The sequence below is a fragment of the Pezoporus occidentalis genome, unplaced genomic scaffold, assembly GCF_034315485.1.
Source record: "Pezoporus occidentalis ecotype Australia unplaced genomic scaffold, CSIRO_AGI_Poc_V1 ctg211, whole genome shotgun sequence".
NCBI lineage: Eukaryota > Metazoa > Chordata > Aves > Psittaciformes > Psittacidae > Pezoporus > Pezoporus occidentalis.
Window position 1 is genome coordinate 305,032 of NW_026913976.1, and position 18,035 is coordinate 323,066.

General features: G+C 41.1%; 1 protein-coding gene across 2 annotated transcripts in view; it reads left to right on the forward strand.

The window, feature by feature from the left end:
• Nucleotides 1-9,597, forward strand: part of CD200R1 (CD200 receptor 1) — a 55,996-nt gene extending 46,399 nt beyond the window's left edge. For both annotated transcript variants that reach the window (XM_062619521.1, XM_062619520.1), the window contains 5 exons: nucleotides 1,416-1,724; nucleotides 2,491-2,742; nucleotides 3,544-3,640; nucleotides 4,592-4,712; nucleotides 6,266-9,597. In XM_062619521.1, the coding sequence (XP_062475505.1) occupies nucleotides 1,416-1,724; nucleotides 2,491-2,742; nucleotides 3,544-3,640; nucleotides 4,592-4,712; nucleotides 6,266-6,388 (902 nt within the window). In that variant the 3' untranslated portion in view covers nucleotides 6,389-9,597. The remainder of the gene's footprint in view (nucleotides 1-1,415; nucleotides 1,725-2,490; nucleotides 2,743-3,543; nucleotides 3,641-4,591; nucleotides 4,713-6,265) is intronic.
• The last annotated feature ends 8,438 nt before the right edge of the window (nucleotides 9,598-18,035 follow it).

An 18,035-nucleotide genomic window follows, 5' to 3' on the forward strand; every position in this document is an offset into this window, starting at 1 on the left:
TGGTGTAGTGTGGAGCAATATTGCAGCTACATATCTGCCTGCATGAGCAAGGTCTAGATTTGGAAATGTCTTCACCCAAGGGGATCCCAAATCTGGTCAATATAAAAAGAGCAAGCATGACTCATGTCCAATATGTGCAAAAGAGAATCAGTTCTGCAAGTTCATGGAAAAAGAAAACCCAGGCAGATTAGTTTCTCGGCTAAGAAATTGGGGGACCCATAAGAAAAAACCAAAACAAATAAATAAACTAAAGGCAATCCCATGGGTGTAACTTGTCTTGAACAAACAGAGCACACAGATGGGCCATAATAGTGGGCCAGCTCTTTCAGTGGCCAGTGTGATAACTTTCAAAAAGGAGAAAAGGACTAGGTTCAAGCTTTTCTACACAGACAGTTGGCTTCAAGTATATAGCTCATGGATCATGAAAAGATAAGGACAGGAGGTATTGTGCCTGACTTCAAGCAAGAGTTATCTTTTACAAGCTAAAAGAAGAGTCAGTGTCATAGAAAGAAAAAATAATAAAATAAAAAATGTTTCCAAGCCAATGCAAAACAGAATTCAAGAATAAGACATGCTCACTGCTAGAGAGTCCACACAATTGGTATATCAATGGAGTAAAGCTTCTCTGCAATCTTAGCCTCACTAGCAAGAGGCACAGGGATATGGGATATTTCACATGTTCACAGCTGCATATCTGGCACAAAGATGGGTGGGACTTACATTCATGTCCCGTGGGGACTGCTGCAGTAAAACCAGTACAGTCATGGTGTGAATGCATAGGTACACATTGTATGCAGTCATAGTGTGAATGTATATGTTCACAAAGATTCAAAAAATAAAAAGACACCCCTGACACATAAGACAAAAACCTTTCCTCCCCCACAAGCTCCATCATTGTTATTTATACTGTGGTCGTATTTGGGAGGTGCAGGCCTCTGCCAGCAGTGCTGGATTTTGTATGAATGCAGAAGTAAAAGTTGCTTACTTCACTGGTGCAACAGTTCCCCAGAAAAGTCATTATCATGTGGCCAAATGCAATAGTTACATTTCTGTAATTTCAGCCTGTAAGTGGTGACAGCCAATGGAGGATTTGCCAACAGAGGCACACTATTCAGGTGCTGAGCTGCTTAAGACAATGGGCAGAAGCAGGGTCTTCCTCCACTGCCTGTCTTATCCCCTAACACGAGCCTCAGTGGCAAATCAGTTGATAGTGTTGAGAGGGCTGGCTGTGCTAGGCCACTGGCTCCATAATCCGCAGCTGTATTATGAGATGGCAGACAACTTGCCCATGAGTGCAGACAGGGCCTCACACCGGCGTGACACTTCCCTGTGAAGCATAGACCAGAACTCCAGGGCTATGAGTGACATCCCTGGGCACCTTCTCACACGTCCTTCTCCTCCTTTCTCTCCTTCAGGGAACAAAAGAGTGTCAGTGACGGTAGGTCACAGCTCTGTGCTCACCTGCCCTACCAAATCAAATAGAACTATGGTAACATGGAAAATCAGCCCCAGGGTTGGAGGCCCCTGCACCTTGGGATACAGGAGCGATCAGAACAAGACAGACAGAACCAATTGCAGCGACAGCATGAACTGGAAGTTCAGACCAGATCAGGACCCTGCCCTTGAGATACAACAAGTGGGAATAGCCCACGAGGGAAATTACATCTGTGAAGTAGTATCAACAGAAGGGAATTTCCATGAGACACACCACCTGACCGTGCTGGGTAAGGAGCTCCTTCCTCATTTTACAGATCTCCGGAGGACCAGGTGTGGGCCTGGATGTACAAACCTCTTCTCGCCATGCACCAGGGGAAGTGTGCTGTAAGAAGAGGTGTCTTCTTGCTGGGATAATCTGTCATGCGTTTCACTGATTGTAATGCTGTGTCACTCTTATGTCCCAAAACTCTTCTCCCTTCTGCTTCCTGTTTTTCCACTGCCTAGTTAGAAATGATAGGCATGAAGCAATTTCCAATACACTAAAAGAGCATTCTGCATATACTTCCTGTTACCCTGTGCAATCAATCCTTAATGCACTAACTTAAGAGAACTAAAGCATATGAGAGTAACAATTCCAAGTGCTGAGCTGCTCTATCAAAGGGATGTTCTTATCTAGACAGTACAAACAGACCCATTTCTTCATCTGCGTTCAGATACATTCAGATACATTTTAAACCATGTGTACAATGGCTGCTTAGGATGAAAGTCTAATTCAGCCCTGCAGTTGGCATAATTCCCTACCACAGTGTCCAGGGATACCTCCTCTAATGGTGCATGGCTGTGGTAACCCACCTGAATGGGCAAGAGCTGCCCAAAAGGGAAAAAGAGGCACAAACTTTGTCTCTTGTGTCTTTGGCCCATGTTGCTGTAATGAAATGGCACCTCCAATGTCCTTCTCTTTTCCCCCTGTTCATTTTGGGTAGAGAACAAGAACATCCTATCCCAGCTGCAGCAAACTAACTCTATGCATCTCCCCTTCCTGATGCTTTGCAGTCCCCCCCACGCTGACCCTGTACTGCGATAACCATGGGAGCCCTGTGTGCGAGGCAGTGGCAGGGAGGCCAGCTGCTCGGATCTCCTGGGTCCTGGAGAGCAGCTTTACCCCCAGGGAAGAAGGCCATGACAACGGGACAGTGACTGTGGTCAGCAAGTTCACAGCACATGGCAGCAATGTGACTAACGCAACCTGCTTCATGTCCCACCCAGCTGGGAACCAGAGCAACTCCATAGCCTGTCGTCCCTCAGGTGAGCTTCCCTTTGTGCATTCAGCATTCAAACCTTGTTTAGCCTCCTGTGCACACTCTTGTTCCTTCTAGGAAGGAAAATCTATAGGACTATAGAAACCTTTAGTGAATTCCTATATAGACAAGAGCACCATCCCTAACTGCCTTTGCCCAGAAACATCACCAACTTGTTTGTGTTCCAGACACTATATCCTAACGGTTTCTTCCCTAAGAGGGATATACGTGAGTATGGTAGTATTTGTTTTGCAGTGGAAATGTTGGAATCACAAAAAAAGCAGTCATGAGCTTACTGTTAAAGTAATCACTTGGAAGCTGAACATCAGCAACATTTTTTAGATGCAAATGTAAAGTCTCTTGCTCAGGGCATGGTAAGAGAGAGAAAGAGAACCAGCTCTTATGTGGCCAGATGAAACAAATAAATCACTTCATTCCAAGTTGGGACTGCCTGACACTGGATGACATTTCTTTCTGATTTTTGCTTTTTTTTTTCTGCTTTTGAGAACTAAACAAGTTGCAGCACTGGGATATGCTGAGTCCTTGAGAGGAGCTCAGGTGTGGCTTAGTGAAAAAAACATCCCAAGTGTGCACTGGGGGGGATTCGTGGGATCTGCTTTGGGTTTTGACAGAAACTCCCTTTGTGTTTCTGAGACAAGTTTCATTACTGACTTTCCCTTCTGCTGAAGGGGATTATATTTATCTTACAGGCATGCTGAAAATGTGTGTATATGCTAATAAGTTTTAATCTTATACTGAAATAATAAACTGAGCAGTGAGAAGATATAACTAACTTTTTTGTGTTTAGAGACCAGCTTTATCCTGCATGCCTCCATTTTTCTTTGTTTCCTGAGTGTTTTAACCTTCATGGCTGTCATTTACTATTTTAAGCTCCGTGGCAACAGGTACGTATGATAGGGAGGTAAGGAAAGATTGTCTAGTGCTAGAAGAAATCTTTAAGTATTGTCTGTGTCTTGAAATCATACGATTCTGTTGGTCTGCTATAAATAACTGAATTAACTATATCAAATATTTCTGTATTGCAAGCACTGTCCGCTGCAAACATCTTCACTGAATGGTGCACCTGAGGAAAATATAAAGAGGCAGAAGCTGGCAGAGGATCCTCATTTCATTGCCTGCTAGAATAAGGGGGACTTCATTCTAATAGGAAACTGGGAGAGTACAGTTTTTCTTCAAATACTGTGACAGTCTGTCAGTGTCTCTCCTGTTTAGATCAGGGGTTTGGTTCTCCTGCCTGTTAATTTCTACCAAGTGCCAGAGGACTGACCAGTGCTATCCTGCCGTATCAGCAGAGGGGGCAGCAGACTCTATCTGTGTTTGCGGAAAAGCTCCCTGGCTGAACCTGAACTCCAGCCCCATTAGGATTTGCTATGGAGGAAGGAGCAGTTCCAAGGAAAAACTACATTTTTGCAGAGAAAGGCTGAATTAGCACCTGTACTGAAAACCTCAGCTACACTCCCTCTTTCCCCTATTCCAAACCTGTTTTTTCTCCCAAACCTTCTCCTTCAAGGTGAAGAATTAGTTCAATCCATTCTAACTGCAAATTGTACAAACTTCCAGAAGACTTTGGTTTTAAATCTTCTGCTTCTACTTTGTGCTTAAGCTCCCACAAACACACAAACATGAGAAAAAGACCTCTAAAGAAAGTCAGGGTGCCATAATACCAGGATCAAAAGTCAAGGAGAGAGATACATGAGAAGACTTTTTTGTTTTACTCTTGATGACAGGAAAAAGAAATGTTTCATAAGCTTGTCATCAAAGAAACCAGTCTGTAATCCAGCCCAACCTAGGATTTAGGAGGGAATTTGATTTAATCCTTTCTTTCTTTTCCACAGACCATGCTACAAAACCAAACCTTCTGAAACTGCCCAAAACAGGCAAACACCACAGTTAAGGAGGACAATACAAATTAGACCATCAACGAATCATGGATCTTCTGGTAGCCCTGAAAACATGGTCAGTAAAAGGAAACCATTTGATTGTTAATCTTCATTCAGCGGGTGCTACTGCATCTCAGATACAGCTTTTAGCTGTATCTCAGGATAAAACAAAGGTTATCATCACCATAATTTCGACTTTGAGCAAACATTAGAAGCATGTTCCTCAGCAACTGCCATACTTTATCTTAACAAGGAGTGAATCCCACCACCGGGGTCTCCCTGGTCATATGAGATACACTGACCACAACTGCTGTACTCAGGAAGTGAGGCAGTATCATGGGTTGTGGAATATTAAGAAAGCTATTAGTAAAAGAGAGGATGAACCAACAAAACTAACAGACACAGGGGAAAAAAAGAAAAAAAAAAAGAAAGAAAAAAAAAAGAATATCCCTCTTGGTTTCCAGAATGATAATGCGCAAATTTTGAGGGCCACTCTCTACCTTGTATGGTCTTTCCACAACCAAAGAACAAACCATACTCAAGACAAAACATTTTATAAAACAATGGAAAGATTGCTGAGCTGCCAGCTGGGAGGTATTCTTGAACTCTCTATGCTCTTACAGTTTTCCTGTGTAGCTGAGCAATTCAATCATCAGCTCTGTGTCTCTGCTCATAGAATCCTAGAATGGTTTCAGTTGGAAGGGACCTTAAAGGTCCATCCAGTTCCAAGCCTCCTGCCATGAGTAGGGACTCTTTTCACTGGACCAAACAGTGGACAGGTTGCTCTAAGCCCCTTCCAACCTGGCCTTGAACACTACCAGGGATGGAGCAGCCACAGCATCTCTGGGCAACTTGAGTGCCTCACCACCCTCACAGTAAATAACTTCTTCCTTACATCTAACCTAAATACCCCCGTTTAAGTTTGAACCCATTACCCCTTGTCCTATCACTACAGTCCCTGATGAAGAGAAAGAGAATTGTCTGCTCTCTACTGCCAAATATAAATAACAGCATTTCTATGCAGGCAAGATGTGTCAAGACTATATTGTGAGTATCTGTGCATCTACTGTACACACTAGGCTCACATTCTGTCATCAACTTAAAAAGGTGCTTCAGTTCTGGTTTCTGAAAAGACTTAGTCAATTCTAGTTGTTATTCTTATTCTTCTTGTTCTGCTGCCTTGCCTCCCAGCTGTTGCTGACAGGTGCAGTTGCATTAATATAAAATAATGGTTAAGTCCCAGTGTTCCTGCTGTTATGTCATGCAACTTTCATTAGCACGTTTGTAGTCTGAAATTGTAGGCTGATAGAGTCACTGTCAAGACTCTAGCATACTGTTTGTTTTTTCTAGAGAATTACACTCTAATACATTTTTTTCTTCAGACCAAAGTGAGGTAGAAGGGGAGGAAAAGGAGGCAAGTGAACCAATACCTCATCTTTACCCTCCAAATCTTTGACAGAAACAGCAATACATGTTCTTCGGTAGAAAAAGCAATAGAGGTGTTTTGTTTTCTTGAGGCCAAGAGGAATAAATATGGGAGCGCTATTTCCCACTTAAATTCTTCAGTCCAGAAAAAAGGCATGCAGGGTATTGCCAAACTATTTACAGTTTTTGGTTTTGTTTTGCTAGGATGACACAATGGAAGTGGAACCTTATACTATTTATGTGCAGAAGGAAAACGTAATTTACAACTCAGTGTCTGATCTGACAGTGGGGAAGAATCTGCCACAAGGACTGTCGCCAGCAACATGAATGATTCACCAACACTGGAAAGGGAGAGAGACACTTTATAAAAGACCGGTTATAGAAAGAAACTTCTCAGAGGATTTCTTTGGGTTTTGGGGCAGCATAGCTCGCTAGGTCTGTTCAGACACCCGTGCTTGCTGAGGGGTCTGTATAGTTCTTTTTCCCTGCTCAGGAAAGGAAACAGGTTTCCTGTTACTCCTTGGGAAAATGTGACCGACTCCATGCCATGATTTTTCCTGGAAAATCTGTTGTCATCCTCCCTTTGCTGTTCTTGCCTTGGAGATCCTAGGTTTACCAGTCACTTCTAGGCATTACTTTGATGCACTTGACACTATGTTGCAGACATTTGAGAGACTGGAGTAGTGTTATGCCTGAACTAAAATGAAACAGTCTCCGATCAACAGCCACTTCTTTTTAGTTCATGAATTACTAACACAGTGGCCTGGGTACTGATCATCACAGAATAGCTCAAATGGTGGAAGATATTGGTAGGGAAGATTTTTAATTCCCCCAGTTCTGAAAATGGAAAGGAGTGATGAATTTAGAAAGTCATCCACTAAGAAAGAGAATTCACTAGCATCATTAATTTACTTGTTAGGTTCATATTCGGTATTTCCACTAAATGTGTTCATTCTGTATCGCAAGTTGTTGTTATGATTATTTTTCCATAAGATTCTCTCACGATATGGTATTGCTCTCTTCTGTAAGGGTATTGGCATTAAGATACTGTAAAATAATTATGTTACTCAAATCCGGTAACTCAAATCTGTTTTTTAACAGAAACAAACATCAAATATTTCATAAACTAAGATGGGTTCAAAGATATCTGCTATAACTGTGCAATAATGTAGAAAAAGATAAAATGCTTACTAATTCTAGTCATATTTATTTTAGCTACCACAATTGAAGTTTCTTTTAATTCATATTTCTAGGTGTTTTATTGATCATCTTTTGAATATATTTGCAAGTTCACTTTTTTGTATGTAAATTAGTTCATGTATCTTAATGTGTCTCACATTGAGGTGACTTCTCACATTCCAAAAATATCATTTGGGAGTAAGTCAAATAAATTGTTCTCTATATACTACCAGTTCTTAAACTTTTTGGATTGTTGCATTACTAGCTAAAGTCTAAACAGGCGTTATTGTAAAAGTAAAGAAATCCATTTGTAATTCTCTGTTTACTACCTCTTATTTGAGTATTTTAAAAGACTGACCAGGTATTTGATCTGATAGTAGGATCAGAAGAAACAGATTTTTCCTCTAGACAGTAGAAGAGTCTTTGCCACACATTGCTAGAGCTTTCTTTTGAGACACCCTCCCAAGAACTATAACTGAGTGCTTGGAAAACAGACTTCTAAATTAATTGCAGTTCCTAAATGTATTACTCATGTAAACTGATACATACTGGTTATTTATTCTCACTCTAGCAACTTTTGTCCAGGTGCTCTCAGCATGCAAGTATTGCTTTTCGCCATTTCTGTATGTCATGTTAGAATAGAAGGGATCAAAGATGAATATCAATCAACTACAAACAAGTTTAAAGGAACCTCAGTTTCCAGTGACTTACCAAGGAAGAGAGTCAGTCAACTTAGTCATAATCCCCTAAAATTCACCACTTAAAATAGGTGTAACAGCGTCCAATGTCCTTTCTCCCACCCAAAACCAGAGTGCCATCAGTTCTTAGACTTTTTTCTGTGACTAGAAAGTCATTTATGTTGTTCAGTGACCATAAAGTGGGGTTCATCCTATGAGACAGCAGCTCTTGAAAGTAGATTCTTGATAGTTTATATGTAATATGTTACATTTACAGAAGCATACTATCTCCTAACCTGCCGTGTAGGTGTAGCGTTTTATACTCCTTTGCAGACCTATTACCTTGTGCTAGATCAGGTGTTTCAGAGCTGGATGTTGCTAACTTGCTAACTGGTTGATTATTTCCTGTCCTCTAATTTGTTCCACATTCAGGCCTGCTATGGGCAGAAAACAAGATTTTGGTTTGTGACTGGGATAAATATGAGTTGAGTCTTATGTATACACACATATACTATAAGTTCTTTGTGCCTAGCAGTACAGAAGGTCTAGAGGAGAAAGTCCCTTCCTGCACTTTTCTTTCTCTATCAGTGTACTTGCTACTTCTCTTTGCAACGTGCTGCTATTGTACTGCAGTCACCCTCCACACAAAAGTGCTGTGTTGACTGTCTCTTAGCAGTCAGGCAAGTCTGCCCTATAAATTCCCCAGCATGTTGCAAAGTCACAGGAAGAAAGTCTGCAGCTTTTTAGCTCCTCCCATAAAGAAAGGTTTTGTCTTTAACCACATCTACCAGTGCTATCTCTTGCTGAAACATTTAATTTTGTTAAATTTGTGTCTCCCACCTTTGCTGATATATTTTATCTTCAGACACGCATTCCAGTCTCTTGACAATTTGCAGATGCCATTCCAGCTCTAATTGGGCAGTTGTAAACATGATTATCTTATGACTATAGAGTCCCGAGCACCAAGCTCACATCAAGACAGCAGGTTCTGTGCTATTGTCCATCCGCAGAGCAGCTGCTCATTGAAGTGCAACAGGCCTTCTCCAGACTAAGATGGCACCGGCAGTGCTAAAAAATGCATTCATTGCAAATCCTGAGAGTGAACTTAGCTTCTGTACAAACATCAGTTCTTGGGCCTTCTTCACCAGAAATTATTTCATGGGAACAAAGTCAAGCCCTTCATCACTCATTACAGCAACATGTAAGATTTCGTCAGATTGCAAATTGTAGCAGAAAGGTCATTGTATCATCACTTACCTGCTTCAAATGCTTTCCTAACAACAGAATCCATTAAAAGTGGTGTTTCAGATATTACCCTGTCTCTGCATCCCAGTAAGTTTTAGGAGTTACAACTACATTCTCCTGCCAGTATCACCTACTCATATTTGTAGTTTACTACTTATCCTGCTGTGCACTGTAGCTGTCCACTGAACCCTTCTGGTTCAGCGTGTAACTGCTCTGTAGTTCTGCCCAGCTTACTTCCAATTGTGAATTAAAATGACTACAGTAGCTTCTACTTTCATCTTATTGGCAACAGAAATTAGAGCTGGATGACTTTCACATGAGCATTGACATAGTCACCTAGCTCTAGATGTAGAAAGGACTTCCTCATGAAAAAATAATTTCCTCATGCAAATCTAGAGTATAAGTGCATTGGCAAGGGAATGCTAAAGAAATGTTTTGTTTTTTTTTTTAGGGAAAACAACATTTATTAAAAGAAATATTAAGAAGTGTATATGTATTTAGGTCAGCATTTTTAGGCAATACATCCATAAGAAACATTCCAGCTAATCCAAATGAAAATGGTAGGTCAGGAACACCTGTTATGACCACTAGATGACAGTTTCATCTCACCCTATGAAAAACACTGCCAGAGGAGAAGCATCAGTTCTCCACACACTTTCTTATTAGATTTGGGATTCTAGTGACTCACTTTCTTACATGTGGAACTCCATTTGTGACAGGATGTTCTCACAAAAAAAAAGGCAGTTTTCCATGCATGACACCATCGAGCAGTAATGCAATTCTAAGGAAAATCAACAAAACCAACACACTACTCACCAAGAAGCTCATTCAGAAACTGTTAGGGATATCTCTGTGGTATACACAACACTCAAATGTGCAACATTAAGCTGGTTCTGAGGATATGAAGAAGAGCATAGGGAAAAGTCAGTAGGATATCTAGGGCTGGTGTAGTAAAAGGCAAATTGGGAAGAAGATGAGGGAGTGAATGAGAACTCAAAGGACTGCGGTTAGACAGGAGTTCCTCTCCTTTTTCAGCACTCTGCCTTCTCAGTGTGAGGGATCATTCTTCCCTCTTTTTATAGGAATCAAAATCTATCTACTACCTGGGGTCCCACAGAGCAGCTAATTCCCTCCTGCAGCCCCCACTGTCCCCTTACCTCCTCAGCTGCTGTTTTAAGACGAGAAGCAGGTGTGTGTGAGATCCCAGCAGAGAGGCAGCAATGGACAGGGATGTCTGGGCTACTTAATCCTGGTGCTGTTAGGATCAAATCTACAGATCTGCAGTAAAAACCTTAGGAGATGTCCTACACCTTCATTAAAGGCCATCCCCTCACTTCCACAGACCCCTGGCCTCAGTACGGATAGCAGCAGAGCAGGATACCATCTGCTTTGGTTGGTACTCTGTTTAGAAAACTGGTCCTTATATTCTAGACAAAATAAACTCTGCAGTCAGCTTTGTCCAAATTTCCTACTTTTCTCCCTTTTATACCCATCACCTAGAACCCACAAAATTACACACCTTTTGTCAAGGTGGGAACCTTTTAAGGGATCATTTGGCATCACGTAAGAGTTTACATCAAGCTTAATCTCCATCTTTCATTTTGGGGAGAGGAACAGGAAATGGGTGAGAAATCATTGAATACAAGCCTAATGGGTAAAAGTGATTAAAATCTGGAGGAAAGCACAGTGTAGAAAGCATGGACGGCCACACTTTAAGCTTCCATGAAGAACTAAGATGGAGAGGGGCTTGTAAACTAAGGAGAGTTGACACTGGCCCTGCCTTTTAAATGTATTACCACTCTGCTAAGCAGGGCCTTTCTCTCTTGAGAAAACCCAGTGAAACATGGCCAAGAATTTCTGATAACAGCAAAACAGAGGCATTCACACCTGTCAGGAGCATTTATTTCACCAGCCCTTTACCCCTTCCCCTGTACCTTTATGGCTGTCTCACAGGGAAAATCAAGCACCAAATACTTCTTAAAAGCTTTCATCCCATCATGGTCACATGCCTTAATCCCTTTCACATTTCTGGTGAGTAATCACTTCCCATCCTCAGTTCAGCACACCCATTTCTTCTTTTCTTTCTCGCTGTAAGCACTTGGACCTCTCAATACTGAAATGCTGATGAAAATGTTGAACACCGCCAAAATGAGGCTTCTGTATCAAGTCACATTACAGACACATTGCAAGGGTCTGGAGACGGTGCTAGTAGGACCAGCATAGATCTGCAGTAGGAACCTTAGCAGAGGTTATATGATGGTGGCTTATGGATGAATGACTACAGGAACATGTTTTTTGGGAGTGTTTACCACTGGCTGCAGTGCAGTGCAGCTGCATTTTTCCAGGACCCACATTGCAGGAAAGCAACTCGGTACATTACAAGTCTGCTATCAAGGTGGAATCTGATGTAGGGAATATAAAAACCAAAAGGGTGCTGCAAATGTAGGAGCTGCCCGTGCCACAGCAGAGCAGCATGGAAGCTGATGAAAAGTGACCTTTTTAAAACCAGCTCTCTTTACCTCGTTGATCCATTGAGGTTGATGCAACCAGTGAGTCATGGCTCTCTGGGCTTGGTATCAGTATTTCAAGAGCAGTCCAGAACACTGTAGCAGAACAATAATATTGTTGTGACTGTCAGTAAGCACTTCCTACCCAAAGATCTTAATGGCGCTTCACCATCACTTAGAAATTTAACTTAATTACCCCTTCTGAAATATCATCAATATTTTAAATAGACAAAAATATGAAGGGACATAAGGATGCAGTGATCTGCAATCACCAAGGACTACATTTTGCCTATTCAAAAATCAGGACATATCAACTGCAAGAGTAAGGAAAAATCATGATAAAAAAATGATACTGACCTACTCTGGAAGGTGCATGGTCTTCTACTTATGATAGATACTGTGTAAAAATCTAAGCATTAGCTTTATCATCAAAGCGCAGCCACCTTTGAGAGCCTGAACACAGAAAGCTGTGAAAACTGCAAACTTATTGAAGAGTTACAGAATATAAAGTGAAAATATAACATCAAACTGAAACTGCCAAAATTAGTTGAGATGGGCAAGCTGTCCTTCATCCCTCATATTCACACCACGTCACAGAAGGGTGTATAACATCCTTACAGAGAATAATACTGAGTTTTTAAGGGAAAAAAAGAATGTCATTTGGTATTTGATTTAAGATGTCACTTAACAGTAAATGAATCACTGTCTTTTGTCTTTTTATTAGGAAATACTTTCCACAGGACACTGTGGGTTTTGTTTGCGTGTTTGTTTTCTCATGGTCTCCTCGCTTCACACTGACCAGTGCTCAGCAGTGGTTTAGCTGTATAAGCTGATGAGCTCATGCCTTAAAGCAGAAAGGTTACACAAGAAGCAGCTGCTAACACTCCCAAGGCTGAAAATCTACAAACACTGCCACGTGTATGTGGGGGGGGGGGGGAGGGTGGATTGAATTAAAAAAAAAAAACAAAAAAACCTGCAAAAACGATGCACGGTGTTGAGACTTTGGTTGTCTGTCATCTCTCTGTAACCATTTCAAGCTCTGTTGCACCAGCTGAAAGTAAACATTTTTTTCCTTTTCAGTTTATATCTGTAGCCATACAAGAGGACACACAACATCACTTAGATGACCACATGACAGTGAAAGAAACCAAAATGCAGAAGGATAACTTGGAAGAGTTCTTAGATGTTATACCGGGTACAGATGTGTCCTCCTTGCTTTACTCCTCACATATCATGAAAAAAAAAAAAAGCAAAAACAAATCTAGAAAGGACCAAGTAAACTCTGGGGGTAAAGGAGGAGAGAAAGTTTGTAAAAATTTCCATGGTGACTTTCGGCTTATAACTAGATTCCATGAACCTTATTCATCCCATAAAGGGGGCAAATCTCAAGTCATATAGAGTCCAACATATGCTCGCTTGATTGCTTGTAATGTAGGAGGATTGTATTTCTCATGCCCCTGGCTAAAGATTAAAAGAAAGCTGTTGGTGTGGAGGTGGACACCAAAACATTTTTTGACAGCAATTTTCTTTCCCTGTTTCAGACTTTCATCCAAAACATGCTTACTTTGGCAGCCTACACAGAGGGCAGTGAAATCATAAAGAGCCACTGTCCGGTCCTTACCTCTGCAGGACAGTACACCAAATGCAACCTTTCCAATTGCCGCTGTTTTGATCTAAACTGTTTTGCCAAACTAGAAACTCTTTTTTTTTTATTTTTTTCATTTTCTATTCTTGTGTTGCTGTCAGGACCTGGAGGGGCTCAGGAGACAAGGTTTTCCCAAGGGCTTTTGAGGTTGTTGTCTTACCTGCTTTTCAAGTACATAAAGACAAAAGGGGGTGAGGATTGCTGGGGGGGAGAAGGGAAAAATGACTTGTGCTGTTCAAGAACTTGCCTTCGAAAGACTGAAAGAATGGCACAAGGAATAATGGCCCTGCCTTTATGCTGCTGGCTCAGATCTGAGGTGACTGAAGGTTCCTAACTGCTTTCTTATTACCCTTGTTTATTACTGTAATGTCTAAGGACTAATCGCGATGGACAAGTACTTAGTAATTGCTATGCAAACAGGGAGTTGTAGACAGTCCTTAACCTAAAGAAATTACAATTTAAACAGACATGCCAAACATGATAGACCAGGATTTTATCAGTGATGTTGAAAAGCACATGCAATTGTGGCAGTGTAATCAATACTTATATTACAGTAATACAATAATGCCCAGTTACACCTTCCTGGATCAAAGTGAAGATTTTCGAAAAGGGTGTGAGGTACAGGAATGCGCTGAGGAAGCTCACTTTAAGTTACTAACTCTGTGAGCTGATATGCTCTTCACTGATAGTTTCCATTTCCGTTGCAACATCCTGTAGAAACAAATGCTAAATCTTTTGCCATTTAAGTTAATACTGTGTTTTCCATTTAAAAGCTCAAAGCAAAAATAACAACCTACGTTGTTATAAGGACTTTCCTTGGGTAGGCTTCAAGGCAGCTAAATCAAAGGTATGTAAGTCTCACTGTATTCCTACTGTGGAGCAGGGCAAGTAGGCAGAAGATGGAATTTAAGGCATGAGAGATGGGACAAGAACTAGTTACAGATACACAGTAAATCAGGTAGTTTGATAGGACAGAATTCAGGGTCTGTCCCGTCAGCTTGAACAAGACAGATCAATAGACTGCCTATTGTCAGGAATTTCATGTTCACAGGTACGTTGGGACAGAACAGGAAGTCATATAGAAATTTGAGTAATTTCTGCACTAATAATCCCCTGACCTTTGGGTGCATGATGTTCTCCCTTTGAAGTGTTGAGGTACAGGCAGCAATTTAGGATAGAGAAGGCAGTGCAGAAGTTACTTATGTGAGGGCAAGTAGTGGATTTCAATTCCAGGGAGGTTTATGACACTTTTTCTGGCATCATACCCAAATTTTAATCCTCTACTAAGAGTCAAATTTTAGTCATTAAGTCTGCTATGTGTTAATAGATGATGCTGTAATGTGTATACAGGGTGTATTTCCCCTTAAACTGCAATACAAGAACCCCATGTCTCAGTTAATGTGAGAATTTGATCTCACAGGAAAATTGAAAGGCAAATTGGCTAAAACCTAAAACAAGTAAATAAAGTTCTTTAGGGAATCATATCTGGCAGTTTACTGAAGAAATTCAAAAGTATAAATATTTACAATAGGAGGTACACAGATTTCTCATAATATTATAACTGATTCCAATTTGGAATACATGCTGTTTTGCTTAAGTTTATTCCATTTGCTTTTGAAATCTGACCTATACTCCACTTATAAACTTCATTATTAGCCCATTTTTTCTGTGCCTGTCCCTGCTCTGTTATCTTTCTGAGGTTTGTCTGTTATTGGAAATTCCATATACTTTCAAACTTTACCAAAGGATTGCCTCGGTAAAAAGCTCTGAATAAAAAAGCAGAATCCTAAGTTGATGTTTACAAAATAGATTTGTGTTATGTATGTATTTCTAAATATTGTATGCACTTCTAAATGTATGCAGGTAAGATTGCTATTATTTAACTGCAATACTGAGAAATTTGGAGATCCTGGTGAAAATCATGGAGAAAAGCCTCTTGCTTGTAGAGTTTACAATCTGAATAGTCAAAATAGTCATGGTGTGGAAGAATGTATACTTTCAATCCTTTTTACCTCATTCCTTTTGTACCTTTGTTCCTTTTGTTCAAAAGGAACTTGCAAATTAAACAACACAGTGAGTTTTATACCCATCAATAAGAAATGAAAAAAACCACACCTTGTAATAGGCAGGGCCCTAAGAATGAAGCCATTGTCCACACAGCATGACACATCTGCACTGGGAGCTTGTGACAGCATTAGTGCATCAGGGCCCCTGTACCCATGCAAGGAAGATCATCCCTAAACCAAACTGGAAGGCTCTAACTAGGGCTCAGCAGATCTCAGACTATGCAGATTCCCAACAGCTTCTAATTGTGCAGATGCTGTCTGGGCCTTCTCTGCATATACCTCATTCAAAAGTGTTTATTCAGTGTCTTCAGCTCTCATGTAGTCAGGCTCCTATCAAGTTTACTGCTTGCCATTTCCAAAGCAGAATCAGACTTAAAATAAATTATTTGAAACACATATCAGCTCAAAGAGAGTTAACTCTAAGTCTGAAGCACAGATATATCAGGATGCAGAAGAAAATAGTTCTGATGTAATCCAAAATATTTTGCCCCCCTTACAAGGCATAATTACAAGTTAGCAATTCACACACTGAGAGCTTGGTTCTTTCACTGGAGGATTCTCCTGAATCAAGTGGAGATATTGGTGTCTGGCCATAGGAGAGAAATGGAGTCATCACGGAAGACAGAAGAAAACCCGCAAAAAGGGGAACCCTGGGGCATTCTGTTGTCTAATGAGGGACACACTGTGACATTCATCCTTGGCTCACTGGAAGCTGGAAACTGATGGCACAGGTTCAGGTCCCCCAAACTACCATCACTATTGGTAACACCTGGAGTGATAATGCGGTGTATTAATCTTACATGGGAGGCAATAGATTAAACAGATACATGGTAGGCAGTACACTCACAGCAGAGTGCAGTAATTTCTAGAGCTTGCTCCTTTTCTAAAGAGACAGTACTGTAGAACGTTTGCAATCTCTGTGATAAAATGAACCCCAGCGACAAGAAAACTGTTGAACAAAGCCTCTTTTTACCAGCTTCCCAGAGAAATATCAAATGCCAGGCACAGGTGTAAGTGTATTCTAGGGTCAAAGTTGTGTTAGCCTTACCCAGTCTAACGTGCATAAGCTTAATACAGCTACCCAAGAAATGTATGGACAACAAGGCCTTGACAGCTCAGCCCGCAGAGATTTGAATCAAGCCTAAATCTGAACTCCAAACTTATCATTTAAAGTAGCAACAGTTAAACTAGGCATTAAGAAATCAGAAATGTATCCTTGTCCTGGCTCATCTTATTTGGAATTAATGTAACTGTTTTATTGGAGAGGTTCCTAGACTGCTGCCAAGGGATTTAAATAAGATCTTGTTATTCACCAAAGACTCAGGGGTCCAGGAATATGAGCAAAATCTTGTGGCTTTCTTTTAGATAGGGAGCTATTTGGCTCTCAGAAACCTATCATCATTAAGGCGAGGCAGCTCCTGCTCCTTTGGGATTATTTGAAAAATGGCTTGTAGAGTAAAGCACAGCCATGCAACAAAATCCCAAGGATTTACTCTTTTGGGGCTGCATTATGATCAGGAATCAAGTAGCTCTAAGGTGTGAATTTTAGGTTTAGAGCAAAGAACTGACAGTCCATCTACAGCTCTCCTGGGATGGGGAACGGTACATATGATACATACTGCTTTATGTGCAAAGCAGCTCCCACTACAGTAGGTTCTTCATCTGTGGCTGCAGCCAGAAGTCACTATGGCAGTAGTGATGGCAGCTAATGTAACAGTCTTACTCAGTAAGTGATATTCTTAGCCACTGTCTCTAGTGAGCCATATTCAACTGGATTAATAAATCTTGTTTGAGAGCATTCACAGGACTTCAGGGTGTACGTGGGCATAGGACACAACACATTGCTCCCATCCTGTTTCCAACATCTTGCTGTGTTCCTGCAAAAATAATTCATGGACTGTTTGTTCCCTGCTTCACAGCAGCAAGGTTAGGAATGACTGCTCCTGTGGCAAGAGAAATCTATTGTATAGTCATACCACTGAGCTGCAGATTAAAGTCTACAGAAACCTGCATATGACAGGAAAACAGAAACTAATATTAGAGAGTCATGAGCACACAAACAATGGTTTTGAGAGGAAGAGAAATATAGCTAGATCTTAAAACTCCCCTTGGGAGCCAAATTGGAACATGGCTCCAAATTTTCCATCTGACATGAAACTCCAAGCTGAGCCAAAACCAGTATAGACCTTTGTGTTCTAGGTCACATGTTTTGTGTATTCCATACACAGAATATAAAAGGGGGAACAAACTGGTGGTCTCTGCCCACCGGGAATCCCCAGCTATTGGAGATTTTTCCTTTGGACAGTTTTAGCCTGTGCCAATGGGTGGCCCAAGACTAGAGGAACCCAAGAACAGGGGAGCTGTTTAAGCGGGTGGTTTAACACTAACTATAGCTGTGTGTACAAGACCCCTTTGGACTTCTGCCAGGTACAGCTCAGCTGTACAATTCAGGCCTGTGGTGGTTTAAGACCTGAGGCACAAGAATACTGTGAGGTTCAAAGGGATGCAGGGAGAGAAAAAAGCACACAATGCACAAAGCAGCATCTTTCTGCAGCTGCGAGTTCTAGACCAAGAGTTACTGCCTTGACTGAGGGAATAACCTGGAGGCATAATCAGCTCTGATCTGTTTGTTTTCATCTCCTCCTGGGATCCATT